This window comes from Salvelinus namaycush, chromosome 3 (genome assembly GCF_016432855.1).
Source record: "Salvelinus namaycush isolate Seneca chromosome 3, SaNama_1.0, whole genome shotgun sequence".
Classification (NCBI taxonomy): Eukaryota; Metazoa; Chordata; class Actinopteri; order Salmoniformes; family Salmonidae; genus Salvelinus; species Salvelinus namaycush.
This window is the reverse complement of record NC_052309.1, coordinates 41,976,166-41,994,667: the sequence shown is the minus strand read 5'-3', so window position 1 is coordinate 41,994,667 and position 18,502 is coordinate 41,976,166. Positions and strand designations below refer to the sequence as shown.

The 18,502-nt window shown below is 41.2% G+C and overlaps 1 protein-coding gene across 1 annotated transcript in view; it reads left to right on the top strand.

Moving 5' to 3' along the window:
- Positions 1 to 302: 302 nt before the first annotated feature.
- The window catches only part of nova1 (NOVA alternative splicing regulator 1), a 52,196-nt gene continuing 33,996 nt past the window's right edge, over positions 303 to 18,502 (top strand). The window contains exon 1 of the mRNA XM_038988987.1: positions 303 to 459. Within this exon, the coding sequence (XP_038844915.1) occupies positions 303 to 459 (157 nt within the window). The remainder of the gene's footprint in view (positions 460 to 18,502) is intronic.

The following is an 18,502-nucleotide window of genomic DNA, read 5'->3' as shown; positions in this document are numbered from 1 at the left end:
GACAATTCCTGAACACAAAGGTTTTGAAGTGACAGGAGCGCGCTAATGGATGCATTTCACTCAATGGATTTTTATATTTAGCTTTCTGTGACGCTCTATCAGCCAACTGCAAGCAGATTCGAGAAGAACAAGCAAGACCGAATGCGCTGTATTGCCTGTTTATTTTGGTGTTCTCAAACAGGAAACGTAAAGACATTTTAAGTCAAAACTGAAAGATTTGGATAATTTTTTGACAACTCGCTTCCTTTCATGTGGTGCGAGCGCGGTGGAATAACGAAATTTTCCAACAAACTGGTCGGTTAATGATGGCAGGTGGAGCAGTTGAACATAACGGGATATTCTTGAATCCTCACTATCACAGTCAACAGTACCACATGGAGTCGGTTCCCCCAGACTCTCGTAAACGACCACTAACTCCGACCGAGGAAGACTGTTGTACCAAGCGCACAAACACGGGAGGTAAGACCTAGTGCCTCATGCACACCCTCCATAGGATACATTGTCTGGAGCGCGTGTCAAGCAGTAGGCTAACTCGTATTACAGGGCCTCGGCAAATGTAACTTGTCAGCCAGATACATTTGACAGACAAACTTAGAAACTTCTTATCTATAACTAATATTTTCTAGTATGTCAATCAGATGTCATAACCATGTAGTTACGGTAGTCTGATGTTTTAATGCATAAGATTCGGCATATACAACTTTTGTAGCCTATGTTTTACAAGCATACTCATAGATACTTAAGTTTCAAAGCACATTGCATCAATGTATCTAAAATGCCTATTGCCTACCAGATTGGCAAAACCTGGTTGAAAATACATCAGTATGACGTCTTTTTATGACTTAATCTGGTAGCAAACTGGTTGAAAAATAAGGGTTTTTATATTTTTACTGACCAGAATATGAGGAGTTTTTCATACCACCACATGACAAATTGGCAGGATTTGGGAGTAACAGATTACATGTAAGGGATTACAAAAAAACAAAAACTGTAATCCGTTACGTTACCAGCAAAAATATTGTAATCAGATTATGATACTTTTGAAAAACAAGATAATTACTAAAAGCATTACTTTTAAATTCAGAAAGGATATTTGCGTAAAAAAATCTTTGACACTTCTCTGTTTTCTCAATGACATTCAATTCAGCATTAAAAAAGGCGCAAATGTAAGTTTGTTCCACCTGAGCGAGTCTGACCACAAGTCACTATGATGACGCACCAAATGTGTTTGATCGATCGCGGGAAAAGTGGAGGAATAAGCTATTGTAGGCTACAGACTAAGGTATGCCTTCCAATGGTGCGACTGCTGTCAGCATCCAAAGACTATACAACTTGAATAACCGCTTGGAGATAAGGATGACAGCAGTGGTGTAGTCTACAGCGATACGGATATCACTTATTATTGATATCTACATAGCGTATTGATGTGAATCACACTGCTGCTCTCTCGTTTACCTATTTGCGCCTTACGGATGTGGTTGTTGTGGATGGCTGTTCACACATCCAAATGTGTATTTGAACCCAATAATTTATAAGCTGCCTATAAATCATTGTTTTTGAGACCAGTGGACAGCCAGTGGAAAATACAGTCTTGCAACAGCTGCATAGTGCGGATCCCAGCCTATGGAATAAAAGCCAGGCTTTTATTGCTCAATTTAATTCATGCTGATTAAAAAAAATCCATAGGCCTAATGGACACATGCTCAAACTCGCACAGTTTTGATATACTGAAAGGGGCAATCTGTAGTTGCTACATCCATTTTTGGGCTTATAAAAAATAATAATATATATATCCATTAATTCTTGAAGAATAGAACTTATAAATAAATGCCTCATGAGCTTAGTTCAACTGTCAAACTCCACGAGAACCCAAAATATAAGCTTGCTTTTCTCCAATGTTTGTAAACATTGTAAATGTTAACAAACACTGTATAGCCTCATAACATGGTTACAACAATAATTTTTATGTCATGGATGGTCAGTCCTTGCATACATAGCTCTGTCTATTCATCTGAACAGAGGCGGGGCGGCCGTTTTGTCATTTTTACATTTGTGGATTTACCCTTTAAACAGCTGAATATTATCAAGATATCAAAGTGCCACCAACAAAAAGGTACACAATAGGCCTATAGCAAAATCAGCACATTGTCACGCCCTGACCTTAGAGAGCCTTTTTATTTCTCTATTTGGTTAGGTCAGGGTGTGATTTGGGTGGGCATTCTAGTTTTAATTTTTTTGTTGGCCGGGTATGGTTCCCAATCAGAGGCAGCTGTCTATCGTTGTCTCTGATTGGGAATCATACTTAGGCAGCCTGTTTGTTTTTGCACAGTAGCTGAGAGCCCTGCAGAACTTTACGTTCGTTTATATTGTTTTGTTGTTTTGTCGGTGTTTCATTATTAAATTATCATGAACACTTTCCACGCTGCGCTTTGGTCTCACTCATTCAACGACGGACGTAACACACATGGCATTCATTTTTCACATGTAAATAGCACTTTTCAGAGGTGCTCAAAGCATGCCATTCCATGAGCGCAGCATTTATTTTTCAACTCGAATCAATGAGCCCAATCAGTCCTCCATGACAACAAAATCATAAACAACAGAGTAGGGCTGGCTAATAAGTCCTTAGTTTTGGGGTTATGCTCAGGTAAAACAATTTGGCTAATCTATACTTCCATATTTTAAGTCCTATTCTTGAAGATCAAGGGCTTTAACATTTATCGGAATGACTGGAATTCTGATAGACTTTGGTTTTTAATGTAATGATATAATTTAAATATTATATGTAGTAGAAAGCAATGGGTTAGAAGAAGCCTACATAACCAACCCATAAAGTATAATTTAACATCTATTTATGGCCAGCTATGTAAACTTTAACATTGATTTATCCTGCAATAGATGTCGTTCAATTGGTAACATACATTTTAGTCTTCTTCTAATGCCTCTTAAGGGGAAAGTAATCTAAAAGTAACTGAATGTAATCAGATTACGTTACTGAGTTTGGGTAATTCAAAGTTACGTTACTGATTACAATTTTGGACAGGTAACTAGTAACTGTAACAGATTACCTTTAGAAAGTAACCTACCCAACGCTGCAAGGTTGTCTTAATTGTGACCTCTATCTGATCAGCTGGTCATAATTCTGATCACTATATTATGTGCTACCGGTATTTTATGTACGGGTCATAGTTAATAAGACCTCACCATAACCTAGTAATGACCACCTGACAACACCTTATTACCTACCGTAAAAAGTATTGAAGAGGATAAAGTTGGATATTGAAAACATTGTTCATTACATTTATATTTGATTCCATAGGCACCTATCAATGTTTCAATCTTCAACATACAGTGCCTTCGGAAACTATTCAGACCAATTGACTTTTTCCACATTTTGTAAAAATATATATCCTCAGCAATATACACACCATACCCCATAATGAAAAAGCAAACACAGGTTTAAAAATAAAATTTAAACAGAAATACCTTATTTATGGTAAGTATTCAGACTTTAAAATTCAGAATAAAAAAATTGTATGGTTGAGAGTGATCAGGCAAAATGTATGGCAATTAAGTCTGGCAGCCCAACTGATTGGCAAACGTACTGCAAATTAAGAAATCATGTGATGAAACTAAATAAAAATAAACTACACTATGAAACAAAGATCAATTATATAAAGAATGATTTGGGGCACCTTAAATGAAATCTTGGGGAAAAAAGCCAACTCGGCTCCTTCATTAATTTAATCAGATGGCTCATTCATCACAAACCCCACTGACATTGCAAACTACTTTAAGGACTTTTTCCATTGACAAGATAAGCAAACTTAGGGATGACATGCCAGCAACAAACGCTAACACTACACATCCAAGTATATCGGACCAAATTATGAAAGACAAGAATTGTACTTTTGAATTCTGTAAAGTCAGTGTGGAAGAGGTGAAAAAAATATTGTTTATCAACAATGACAAGCAACCAGGGTCTGACAAACTAGATGGAAAATTACTGAGGATAATAGCAGACGATATTGCCACTCTTATTTGCCACATCTTCAATTCAAGCCTACTAGAGAGCATGTGCCCTCAGCCATGGAGGGAAGGTAAAGTCATTCCGCTACCCAAGAATAGTAAAGCCCCCTTTACTGGCTCAAATAGCCGACCAATCAGCCTGTTACCAACCTTTAGTAAACTTCTGGAAAAAATTGTGTTTGACCAGATAAAATGGTATTTCACAGCAAACAAATTGACAACAGAATTTCAGCAAGCTTATAGGGAAGGACACTCAACAAGCACAGCACTTACACAAATTACTGATGATTGGCTGAGAGAAACTAATGATAAAATTATTGTGGGGGCTGTCTTGTTAGACTTCAGTGCAGCTTTTGACATTATTGATCATAGTTTGCTGCTGGAATAACGTATGTGTTAAGGCTTTACACCCCCTGCTATAATGTGGATAAAGAGTTACTTGTCTAACAGAACACAGAGGGTGTTCTTTAATGGAAGCCTCTCAAATATAATCCAGTTAGAATCAGGAATTCCCCAGGGTGGCTGTTTAGGCCCCTTGCTTTTTACATTTTTTACTAACGACATGCCACTGACTTTGAGTAAAGTCAGAGTGTCTATGTATGCGGATGACAACACTATACACGTCAGCTACTACAGTGACTCAAATGACTGCAACACTCAACAAAGAGCTGCAGTTAGTTTCAAAGTGGGTGGCAAGGAATAATTTAGCCCTAAATATTTCTAAAACTAAAAGCATTGTATTTGGAACGAAACACTCACTAAACCTTAAACCTCAACTAAATATTGTAATAAATAATGTGGAAATTGAGCAAGTTGAGATGACTAAACTGCTTGGAGTAACCCTAGATTGTAAACTGTCATGGTCAAAACATTGATGCAGTAGTGGCTAAGATGGGGTGAATTCTGTCTATAATAATGTGATGTTCTGCCTTCTTAACAACACTATTAACAAGGCAGGTCCTACAGACCCTAGTTTTGTCGCACCTTGTCTACTGTTCAGTCGTGAGGTCAGGTGCCACCAAAAAGGACTTAGGAAAATTGCTATTGGCTCAGAACAGGGCAGCACGGCTGGTCCTTGGATGTACACAGAGAGCTAATATTAATAATATGCATGTCAATCTCTCCTGGCTGAAAGTGGAAGAGAGATTGACTTCATCACTACTTTTATTTATGAGAGGTATTGACATGTTGAATGCACCGAGCTGTCTGTCTAAACTACTGGCACACACCTCGGACACCGATGCATACCCCACAAGACATGCCACAAGAGGTCTCTTCACAGTCCCCAAGTCCAGAACAGACTATGGCAGGCACACAGTACTACATAGAGCCATGATTACATGGAACTTTATTCCACATCTAGTAACTGACGCAAGCAGTAAAATTTGATTTAAAAAAACAGATAAAAAAACACCTATGGAACAGACTAATGGGGATCCATAATAAATACAAATACAAATGCAATGAAAATGATTTTCACCTGAAGTGCTGGTACTGCTTGATCTGTGGCAGCGGCCTGAAGTACGGTGTTTTTGCCAGCCATAGCTTTCCACCAGCACCGCACCATCCTCCAGTCCAACCAGCTGTGGGATGTTGACCCCTGTCACAGTGCTGTCCTTCACAACACCAGCAATCCCAGACAAAGTGTTCACTCCAGTCGGGGGCAAACTTGGTGTGGCCTGTGATCAGGAAGTGAAGATCCAGACTGTGGTGGAGCTTGTGCATGGTCCGCAAGGCACAATACCAGAGCACAAACTTGTTCTTGTTTTGGTCACTGCAGTTATCACAATTCAGGTCCACATGTGTTTCCCCAACTCTGTAGTTGGTGAAGAAATGGTGCATGTAGTTGTTGACTGCGCTGCTGCCTTTGCTTGCTTGGGCCAGCTCTCTTTTTGATGGGAGGCATTAGACCATTCTCCTTGTATGACTGGATGAGGAGAGTCAGGCGTGTTCTACTGATCCTGAAAGACAAATTAAAAATACAAATATTTTAGCATTATTATAAAATAGATGTGAAATGTCATTCTGAGATAACATCACTACACATACTTAATACACGTAATGTTAGCTATCTAGCCAACCATCTAACGTCAGCTGGCTAGCTAACAGCAAGCTTTAACTTGCAATACAAACCGATTTTCATAGCTACCTACTAGAGGTCGACCAATTATGATTTTTCAACGCCGATACTGATTATTGGAGGACCAAAGAAGGCCGATACCGATTAATCGGCCGATTTACTTTTTTTTAATTTTTATGTATTTGTAATAATGACAATTACAACAATACTGAATGAACACTTATTTTAACTTAATATAATACATCAATAAAATCAATTTAGCCTCAAATAAATAATGAAACATGTTCAATTTGGTTTAAATAATGCAAAAACAAAGTGTTGGAGAAGAAAGTAAAGTGCAATATGTGCCATGTAAAAAAGCTAACGTTTAAGTTCCTTGCTCAGAACATGAGAACATATGAAAGCTGGTGGTTCCTTTTAACATGAGTCTTCAATATTCCCAGGTAAGAAGTTTTAGGTTGTAGTTATTATAGGAATTATAGGACTATTTCTCTCTATACCATTTGTATTTCTTTAACTTTTGACTATTGGATGTTCTTATAGGCACTTTAGTATTGCCAGTGTAACAATATAGCTTCCGTCCCTCTCCTCGCTCCTACCTGGGCTCGATCCAGGAACACATCGACAACAGCCACCCTCGAAGCAGCGTTACCCATGCAGAGCAAGGGGAACAACCACTCCAAGTCTCAGAGCGAGTGGCGTTTGAAACGCTATTAGCGCGCACCCCGCTAACTAACTAGCCATTTCACATCGGTTACACCAGCCTAATCTCGGGAGTTAATAGGCTTGAAGTCATAAACAGCTCAATGCTTGAAGCACAGCAAAGAGCTGCTGGCAAAACGCACGAAAGTGCTGTTTGAATGAATGCTTACGAACCTGCTGGTGCCTACCATCGCTCAGTCAGACTGCTCTATCAAATCATAGACTTAATTATAACATAATAACACACAGAAATACGAGCCTTAGGTCATTAATATGGTCGAATCCAGAAACTATCATCTCGAAAACAAAACGTTTCTTCTTTCAGTGAAATACGGAACCGTTCCGTATTTTATCTAACGGGTGGCATCCCTAAGTCTAAATATTCCTGTTACATTGCACATCCTTCAATGTTATGTCATAATTACGTAAAATTCTGGCAAATTAGGCGGCCCAAACTGTTGCATATACACTGACTCTGCGTGCAATGAACGCAAGAGAAGTGACACGATTTCACCTGGTTAATATTGCTTGCTAACCTGGATTTCTTTTAGCTAAATATGCAGGTTTAAAAATATATACTTCTGTGTATTGATTTTAAGAAATGCATTGATGTTTATGGTTAGGTACAGTCGTGCAACGATTGTGCTTTTTTCGCAAATGCGCTTTTGTTAAATCATCCCCCGTTTTGCGAAGTTGGCTGTCTTTGTTAGGAAGAAATAGTCTTCACAGTTCGCAACGAGTCATGTTAGCAGGCAATATTAACTAAATATGCAGGTTTAAAAAATATATACTTGTGTATTGATTTTAAGAAAGGCATTGATGTTTATGGTTAGGTACACATTGGAGCAACGACAGTCCTTTTTCGCGAATACGCACCGCATCAATTATATGCAACGCAGGACACGCTAGATAAACTAGTAATATCATCAACCATGTGTAGTTAACTAGTGATTATGATTGATTGATTGATTTTTATAAGATAAGTTTAATGCTGGCTAGCAACTTACCTTGGCTTCTTACTGTATTTGCGTAACAGGCAGTCTCCTCATGGAGTGCAATGTAATCAGGTGGTTAGAGCGTTGGACTAGTTCAAATCAAATGTATTTATATAGCCCTTCTTACATCAGCTGATATCTCAAAGTGCTGTACAGAAACCCAGCCTAAAACCCCAAACAGCAAGCAATGCAGGTGTAGAAGCACGGTGGCTAGGAAAAACTCCCTAGAAAGGCCAAAACCTAGGAAGAAACCTAGAGCGGAACCAGGCTATGAGGGGTGGCCAGTCCTCTTCTGGCTATGCCGGGTGGAGATTATAACAGAACATGGCCAAGATGTTCAAATGTTCATAAATGGCCAGCATGGTCAAATAATAATCATCACAGTAGTTGTCGAGGGTGCAGCAAGTCAGCACCTCAGGAGTAAATGTCAGTTGACTTTTCATAGCCGATCATTAAGAGTATCTCTACCGCTCCTGCTGTCTCTAGAGAGTTGAAAACAGCAGGTCTGGGACAGGTAGCACGTCCGATGAACAGGTGAGGGTTCCATAGCCACAGGCAGAACAGTTGAAACTGGAGCAGCAGCATGGCCAGGTGGACTGGGGACAGCAAGGAGTCATCATGCCAGGTAGTCCTGAGGCATGGTCCTAGGGCTCAGGTCCTCCGAGAGAGAGAAAGAAAGAGAGAAAGAGAGAATTAGAGAGAGCATACTTAAATTCACACAAGACACCAGATAAGACAGGAGAAGTACTCCAGATATAACAGAGTGACCCTAGCCCCCCGACACAAACTACTGCAGCATAAATACTGGAGGCTGAGACAGGAGGGGTCAGGAGACACTGTGGCCCCATCCGATGTTACCCCCGGACAGGGACAAACAGGCAGGATATAACCCCACCCACTTTGCCAAAGCACAGCCCCTACACCACTAGAGGGATATCTTCAACCACCAACTTACTATCCTGAGACAAGGCCGAGTATAGCCCACAAAGATCTCCGCCACGGCACAAGACAAGGGGGGGCGCCAACCCAGACAGGAAGATCACGTCAGTGACTCAACCCACTCAAGTGACGCACCCCTCCTAGGGACGGCATGGAAGAGCACCAGTAAGCCAGTGACTCAGCCCCTGTAATAGGGTTAGAGGCAGAGAATCCCAGTGGAGAGGGGAACCGGCCAGGCAGAGACAGCAAGGGCGGTTCGTTGCTCCAGAGCCTTTCCGTTCACCTCCACACTTCTGGGCCAGACTACACTCGATTGAGTGTCTATATGAACCACTGAAGAGATGAGTCTTCAGTAAATACTTAAAGGTCAAGACCGAGTCTGTGTCTCTCACATGGGTAGGCAGACCATTCTATAAAAAGGGAGCTCTATAGGAGAAAGCCCTGCCTCCAGCTGTTTGCTTAGAAATTCTTGGGACAATTAGGAGGCCTGCGTCTTGTGACCGTAGCGTACGTGTAGGTATGTACGGCAGGACCAAATCGGAAAGATAGGTAGGAGCAAGCCCATGTAATGCTTTGTAGGTTAGCAGTTAAACCTTGAAATCAGCCCTTGCCTTAACAGGAAGCCAGTGTAGGGAGACTAGCACTGGAGTAATATGATCACATTTTTGGGTGCTAGTCTGGATTCTAGCAGCCGTATTTAGCACTAACTGAAGTTTATTTAGTGCTTTATCCGGGTAGCCGGAAAGTAGAGCATTGCAGTAGTCTAACCTAGAAGTAACAAAAGCATGGATTCATTCTTCTGCATCATTTTTGGACAGAAAGTTTCTGATTTTTGCAATGTTACGTAGATGGAAAAAAGCTGTCCTTGAAACAGTCTTGATATGTTCGTTAAAAGAGAGATCAGGGTCCAGAGTAACGCCGAGGTCCTTCACAGTTGTATCAAAAGCAGCACTAAGGTCTAGGAGCACGAGGACAGATGCAGAGCCTCGGTCTGATGCCATTAAAAGGTAATTTATCACCTTCACAAGTGCAGTCTCAGTGCTATGATGGGGTCTAAAACCAGACTGAAGCATTTCATTTACATTGTTTGTCTTCAGGAAGGCAGTGAGTTGCTGCACAACAGCTTTTTCTAAAATTTTTGAGAGGAATGGAAGATTCGATATAGGCCAATAGTTTTTTATATTTTCTGGGTCAAGGTTTGGCTTTTTCAAGAGAGGCTTTATTACTGCCACTTTTAGTTAACTGTAAGGTTGCAAGATTGAATCCCCGAGCTGACAAGGTAAAAATCTGTCATTCTGCCCCTGAACAAGGCAGTTAACCCACCGTTCCTAGGCCGTCATTGAAAATATGAATGTGTTCTTAACTGACTTGCCTAGTTACATAAAGGATAAATAAAGGTGTAAAAAAAAAAAAAAAATCGGCCAAATCGGTGTCCAAAAATACCGATTTCCGATTGATATGAAAACTTGAAATCGGCCCTAATTAATCGGCCATTCCGATTAATCGGTCGACCTCTACTACCTATGGTAGGTTAAATGTTAATTAGCTAACATTAGGCTGTAACTAGCAATGCGAAATGGCATTCTGAGAAAACATCACTAAAGTTACACACAATTCATACATGTAAATTCATGTTAGCTAGCAAGCCAGCCATCTAACCGCAGCTAATGTTAGCTAGCTAGCAGCAAGCTTTAACTTGGGGTCTTTTGTTTAGACATGTCACGTTAACGTTAGCTAGCTAAAGTTAACCAAATAAGTAAGGTTCAACGTTAACATTAGCTAGCAAGCCAGCCGTTGATCTCCAGCTAGCTAGCTAACAGCAAGCCTTAACTTGCAATGAAAACAACTTTCTGACAAAATTAGAAATGTATAATATCTGAAACTGTTGCTAGATTCTTACCTGTATACATGGATGAAAGCTTCACGGCAGACTGCAACCCCTTTCATTAAACAAGACGTTCTGTGTCGTTTCCATTTAGTTTGCACAGCTTGTTTGGCCCATTGTGTTCCACTGATTTCAAAACTCGGTCAACTTCTTCCAAGACAACAACACTGTTGATTGCCGTTTCGTCCCCATCACCGTCATCAGAAGACTATACAATGTCTTCTTCAATGAAAATGTTTTTATCAAATCAGGGATTTCCTCAACGTCTGATTCATTTTCAGAGTCAGAGAGAGTCAGCATGGCACAAGCGTCCTACAGAAAGTAGTCCATCACAACTTTTTCCCACAGATAGTCGATAGTGCCTGATAAATTCATGGCAGCAATGTTATTGAGAGCAATAGCAACATATTTGCAGTTCTCCATGGCTAACGTTATATCTTTAGAAAAAAACTGCAGTAGAAAGGATTATCTACTGCAACGAGCAGCTTTTAAAGACACAAGATGCTACACTGCAGAACAATCTGAAACTCACCTCTCGACATGTCCAGCCCACTCATTATCTCAGCCAATCATGGCTAGCAGGATGGTTCCTGTATTTTTCTTTGGCTAAACCAACTAGGCTCTTAATTTAACAACTTTATTCGTATTTACAGATGGCATAAAAGTTTGTAAGTAAGGCACATGAAAGTTCACATGTCCGAGAAGGCATTTCTGCAACAAAATAAAAACTAATTTTGATTAAAAAAATATTTTTTTCGTTCAAACGGCTCTCCTGTGAAGTCGTGACTTGTGACATATGCCTAGTTTCCTAAATCGGGTCACATTTCTGCAGCATTGAAGGTCCCCAAGAACACAGCGGCCTCCATCATTCTTAAATGGAAGAAGTTTGGAACCACCAAGACTCTACCTAGAGCTGGTTGCCCGGCCAAACTTCGCAATTGGGGAGAAGGGCCTTGGTCAGGGAGGTGCTTGAACAAGGTGCTTGAACAAAGTACTGAATTAAGGGGAAATGTGATATTTCAGTGTTATATTTTTAATACATTTTTAAAAGTTTCTAAAAACCTGTTTTTGCTTGTCATTATGGGGTATTGTGTGAAGATTGATGAGGGAAAAAAACTATTTTATCAATTTTAGAATAAGGCTGTAACATTACAACATGTGGAAAAAGTCAAGGGGTCTGTATACTTTCCGAATGCACTGTATTTGTTTTTCTTCAGAATTTTGGAAATTCTCCCGCAACCCCATTTTTATATCAGGCGACCGCTAGTTTGGGAACCGCTGCATTAGACTAACAGAGAGAGATGCAAAGGAATGGTGGTTAGCGTGTGTCTCGCTGTGTCTGTCACCAGAGTGGTGTACTACGAAGTAAGCTGGATATACTCAGCCTTTTATAACTAGCCAGTTTCAGTTAGCCAGCTTCAATTAGCTTCACATTCCAGGTCAGGCTTCATCCGTACTACGACAGTGGATATTGATTGCCCGCCTGCCTCTAACTCTTGCAAGCTTGTAACCGCGGGTGCATGTCGCTAGTCGAACGTCAAACTCTTCTTTGAGACAATGCTGAAACATCAATCCATGGGCGAATCACTGCCACATTTTAATTTGTGCCAAAATCAGAATGAAAGAAAAGTTATCTTGCAAATTCAGCAGGCTATGGTGTGAAATATGCTTTTAGAAGTGCTGTCTTTATCTTATTAATTATCGTTAATGCTGTTTTTGGTGTGCTTGTCAATGAACAAGCACCTTTTCCCCTCCTATCGCTCTTTCTATCTGTGGAACAGCTTGTTGCATTGTGGCCATAGACATATAATCTATAGAAGGGTTTTGGAACCTCTAACCCTGGCAATTTGACTGTTAAACTCATGGGTACACTAGCAATGGCTGCCAATCCCTAGCCGTGCCCTCAGAGCATGTGCAGACCAGCTGACTGTTGTGTTTTCAGACATTTTCAATCTCCCTAGCTCAGGCTGCTATACCCACCTGCTTCAAATTGTCCACTATCATCCTGTGCCCAAGAAATGGAAAGTAACCGAACTGAATGACTACCGACCAGTAGCATTCACTGCCGTCATCATGAAGTGCTTCGAGAGGCTAGTCACCTCCTCCCTCACCGAAATCTCAATCCTCTCCAATTAGCCTACCGTCCTGACAGATCCACGAACGACGCAATCACCATTGTACTGCACACTGCCCTTACCCACCTGGACAAAAGGAATGCATATGTGAGGATGCTGTTCATTGACTACAGCTCTGCCTTCAATACCATAGTGCCTTATAAGCGCATTAGAAAGCTAACGGCCCTGGGTCTGAAATCCTCAACACCGGGGGCTGACAAGGGTGCGTCTTCTGTCCGCTCCTGTATTCCGTGTATACCCACGACTGCGTGGCCTCACACAGTTCCAACTCCATCATCAAGTTCGCTGACGACACGACAGTAGTAGGCCTGATTAACAACAATGACGGGACTGTCTACAGGGAGGAGGTAGGCACTCCCTCAACGTTAGCAAAAAAAAATAGCTGATTGTGGACTTCAGGAGGAACCAGGCTGGACATGCCCCCATCTTCATCAGTGGGACCGCCGTGGAGATGGTCAATAACTTCAAATTCCTTGGCGTACACATCTCAGAGAAGCTGAAATCGTCTAACCACACGGACACCGTAGTGAATGCACGACATCGACTCTTCAACCTCAGGATGCTGAATAAATTTGGCCTGTCCCGAGGGCTCTCACAGAAGCACCATCGAGAGCATACTGTCGAACTGCATCAAATCCAGGTACGGCAACCCACTCCCGCGGACCGCAAGGCTCTTCAGAGGGTGATACGTGCAGCCGAACGCACTATTGAGAGCACACTGCCTGCCCTACAGGACACCTACAACACCAGGTGTTGCAGGAAGGCCAAGAAGATCATCAAGGACCCCAGCCACCCAAGCCATGTCCTGTTCTCCCCGCTTCAAATCACTCAGATGCGGGCAGAACAGAAGCATCACGGCAAACACTCGCCAATAGTTTCTAACCTCAGACCACCACTAGTCAGCAGGCGGCTCCCCCTCCCCCTCTACTACTCCCCCTATGGACACATTACATGATACTCATCTCTAGGAGACAGAACGCGTCTCCTTCCTGAGCAGTATGACGGCTGTGTGGTCCCATGGTGTTTATACTTGTGTACTATTGTTTGTACAGATGAACTTGGTACCTTCAGGCGTTTGGAAATTGCTCCCGAGGATGAACCAGACTTGTGGAGGTCTACAATTTTTTTTCTGAGGTCTTGGCTGATTTCTTTTGATTTTCCCATGATGTCAAGCAAAGAGGCATTGAGTTTGAAGGTAGGCCTTGAAATACATCCACAGTTACACCTCCAATTGACTCAAATTATGTCAATTAGCCTATCAGAAGCTTCCATCACTTCCATCAAAGCCATGACATCATTTTCTGGAATTTTCCAAGCTGTTTAAGGCACAGTCAACTTAGTGTATGTAAACTTCTGACCCACTGGAATTGTGATACAGTGAATTATAAGTGAAATAATCTGTCTGTAAACAATTGTTGGAAAAATAATTTGTGTCATGCACAAAGTGGATGTCCCACCGACTTGCCAAAACTATAGTTTGTTAAAAAGAAATTTGTGGAGTGGTTGAAAGTTGCCAAACGTCAGCCTCGAAACCCTAATGACTTGGAGAAGATCTGCAAAGAGGAGTGGGACAAAATCCTTCCTGAGATGTGTGCAAACCTGGTGGCCAACTACAAGAAACATCTGACCTCTGTGATTGCCAACAAGGGTTTTGCCACCAAGTACTAAGTCATGTTTTGCAGAGGGGTCAAATACTTATTTCCCTCATTATAATGCAAATCAATTTAAAACATTTTTGACATGCGTTTTTCTGGATTTTGTTGTTGTTATTCTGTCTCTCACTGTTCAAATAAACCTACCATTAAAATTATAGACTGATCATTTCTTTATCAGTGGGCAAATGTACAAAATCAGCAGGGGATCAAATACTTTCCCCCCTCACTGTAGCTGTTCTCCGGCTACACCATAGTGTTACCCTACAGAGTGCTGTTGAGGCTACAGCAGTCATTGATAGCAAAACAGTGTGTTTTAATCAATTATTTGGTGATATATGAATATATTAAGAATAATTTTATCTAAAAATTATTACTTTTTTTGTTTCACTTTTTATTTTTATGGTCCTCCCCTTCCTCCTCTGAGGAGCCTCCACTGGTATATAGTGCTATTTCTATTAGTATTGTTGTTTTTTATTACCATTTTAACTATTTTATTTCACTTAGTCCTGCATGTTGGAGCTCAAAGCCTAAGATTTTTACTGTACCCTGCAATCACACCTGCAACCCTGTACATATGACTATTAAACACTGAATCTGAATCAGTCTTGACTTGAATGAGAACTGCCATCTATGGATTACATGTCTATTGTTGGTTGCGACTGTCAGTTTGCCTTAGGCAAATTTCAAAATCCAATCACTCGAAAAACGTATAGTTTGGGAAGAAAGTGCTGTCCTTACTAAATTTGTAATGTGATGGGTATTTTAAAGGGATACTTCAGGATTTTGTCCCTTTATCTACTTCCCCAGAGTCAGATGAACTTGTGGATACCATTTGTATTTCTGCGTGCAGTTTGAAGGAAGTTGCTAACTAGCGTTAGCGCAATGACTGGAAGTCTATGGTAATTGCTAGCATGCTAGTAGATACCATTTACACCCAGTCATTGCACTAACGCTAGTTAGCATTGGCTCACGAAACTACCTCTAACTTCATTCATACTTGATGCAGAGACATACAAATGGTATCCATGAGTTCGTCTGGGGAAGTAGATATTGCCAAAATACTGAAGTATCCATTTAAAATACCCATCCCCTCTATTGTGCCTTGTTGTGCCTCTACCTATTTTTTCCCCTTTGTTGCTTTTCTTTTCTGGTGCCCACTCCTGAAAGAGGTTTCATTCGACTCCATTGAACAACAAGGCAGATTGTATAAAGTCTTACCCTCCAGCAGTCTCTAATAATGGTAACATTGTTGGACCATACATTACTGTTAAACAGTCTGCTACATTAGCTTGTAACACTGTTCAATACATTAGACTAATAACAAAGGGGCTGAAGTCTACATCATCCCATATTACAGTATAGTCCATTAGGCCCCATTAACTTCCATTAGCCGCTGTGTGTGTGTGTTGCACCTGGAACTGAGGTGAGTCAGTGAGTATGCCTGGTCTGTGGGTGTTCTTCCACCAGCGCAGTTTGTCCTTCTCATTGATGGCCATGAGAGTGTTGTGGAGCTCATTACACACAGCCTTCACACTGGAAGAGAGAAGGAGAGGGGGAGAGAGAAAGATAGAAAGGGGAGGGAGAGAGAAGCGGAATGAGAGATCAGGGCATGACAGAAATTATCAGTGAGAGATGAGATAAAGAAACACCACCCACATCCACACACACCCTCCTAGTAACCGTCTGACTTCAGGTGTAGCCTACCTCGCATTGTTGGTGACGTCCATTGCGGATCATTGCTGATCTTCTTCCTGTGATTGGTCGAAGTAAAAATATATATCTATTCCACTCATCTAGGCATATTAAAATAGGAAGTCAACTCGGCTGTTTACAGCTAGAATTAGACAACTAGCTAGGAATCGTAGCTAAGACCTGAATGTCTCTCTGGTTGATAATGTTAACTAGTTGGTCAAAGCAATGTATAGCCAGATATGAGTATTTCTGGCATAGTCATACATAGCTAAATAACTGGCAAGGTTGCTAACGTCACAACTTTTAAAACCTAGATGTGTTCGCTGACAGGAAAAACTACTATTGGTAACGTCAGCTAACAGGATAGCCTCCGGGAGACCTGGGGTGTTATCATTAAGTCAATTCTGTTGCAAAATGTGTCATCTGTTGCAAAATGTCTTGCAACAGAAACCGTTTACTGCAAACGAGAGTTTCTATGCGAAAAATTCAGGTAGGTCCCTCCCCGTTTCGTTATGTTTCTTTTTTGCTTCCGTTTAGTTCTAAAGCGGTAAATGGTTTCTCTAATGAATGCACCCCTGTCTCTCGAAGCGAAGAGGCTACTAACAAGAGGAATGTAACGCTAACGAGCAAGCCTGTAACTAGTTGGTAACGGTTTTGCAGTGCCGAAGGTTGCAAGTTTGTGGCTAGCCAGCTAAATAACTTGGCTGGTTTGTTCTCTGTGACTTAATGTTAGCAAGCTAGATAGTTAGATAATTTGCTAGCTAATGTTAGCCTACGGTTCTGTCCACTAATAACAGTGATACAATGGAGCTGTTCGCTAACTTAACAAACAATATCAAGCTAAAAATGTATGTACTCAAAATTAAAACCAACTAATTGCAGCATTACCGCAAAAATGGAAGAGTCAAGTGGAAGGGGAAGAAAGTATGGAACGTGTCTGTCGGCCCTGAATTCAAGAGAAACAGACGCCTCACAAGTCCTCAACTGGCAGCTTCATTAAATAGTACCCGCAAAACACCAGTCTCAACGTCAACAGTGAAGAGGCGACTCCGGGATGCTGGCCTTCTAGCCAGATATCCTCTGTCCAGTGTCTGTGTTCTTTTGACCATCTTAATCTTTTATTTTTATTGGACAGTCTGAGATATGTCTTTTTCTTTGCAACTCTGCCAAGGTCAGCATCCCGGGGTCGCCTCTTCACTGTTGACGTTGAGACTGGTGTTTTGCGGGTACTTTTCAATGAAGTTGCCAGTTGAGGACTTGTGAGGCGTCTGTTTCTCAAACTAGACACTCTAATGTACTTGTCCTCTTGCTCAGTTGTGCACCGGGGCCTCCCACTCCTCTTTCTATTCTGGTTAGAGCCAGATTGCGCTGTTCTGTGAAGGGAGTAGTACACAGCGTTGTACGAGATCTTCAGTTTCTTGGCAATTTCTCGCATGGAATAGCCTTCATTTCTCAGAACAAGAATAGACTGACGAGTTTCAGAAGAAAGGTCTTTGTTTCTGGCCATTTTGAGCCTGTAATCAAACCCACAAATGCTGATGCTCCAGATACTCAACTAGTCTAAAGAAGGCCAGTTTTATTGCTTCTTTAATTAGTCAGCACTACAGTTTTCAGCTGTGCTAACATAATTGCAAAAGGGTTTTCTAATGATCAATTAGCCTTTCAAAATGATAAACTTTGATTAGCTAACACAACGTGCCATTGGAACACAGGAGTGATGGTTGCTGTTAACGGGCTTCTGTACGCCTATGTAGATATTCCATAAAAAATCTGCCGTTTCCAGCTACAGTAGTCATTTACAACATCAACAATGTCTACACTTTATTTCTGATCAATTTGATGTTATTTTAATGGACAAAAAAGTAGATTTTCTTTCAAAAACAAGGACATTTCTAAATGACCCCAAACTTTTGAACGGTAGTGTATATAAACTCAGCAAAAAAAGAAACGTCCCTTTTTCAGGACCCTGTCTTTCAAAGATAATTCGTAAAAATCCAAATAACTTCACAGATCTTCATTATAAAGAGTTTAAACACTGATTCTCATAAACAATTAATGAACATGCACCTGTGGAACGGTCGTTAAGACACTAACAGCTTACAGACGGCAGGCAATTAAGGTCACAGTTATGAAAAGTAAGGACACTAAAGATGCCTTTCTACTGACTCTGGAAAAACACCAAAAGAAAGATGGCCAGGGTCCCTGCTCATCTGCGTGAGCGTGCCTTAAGCATGCTGCAAGGAGGCATGAGGGCTGCAGATGTGGCCAGGGCAATAAATTGCAATGTCCGTACTGTGAGACGCCTAAGACAGTGCTACAGGGAGACAGGACGGACAGCTGATCGTCCTCACAGTTGCAGACTACATTAAACAACACCTGCACAGGATCGG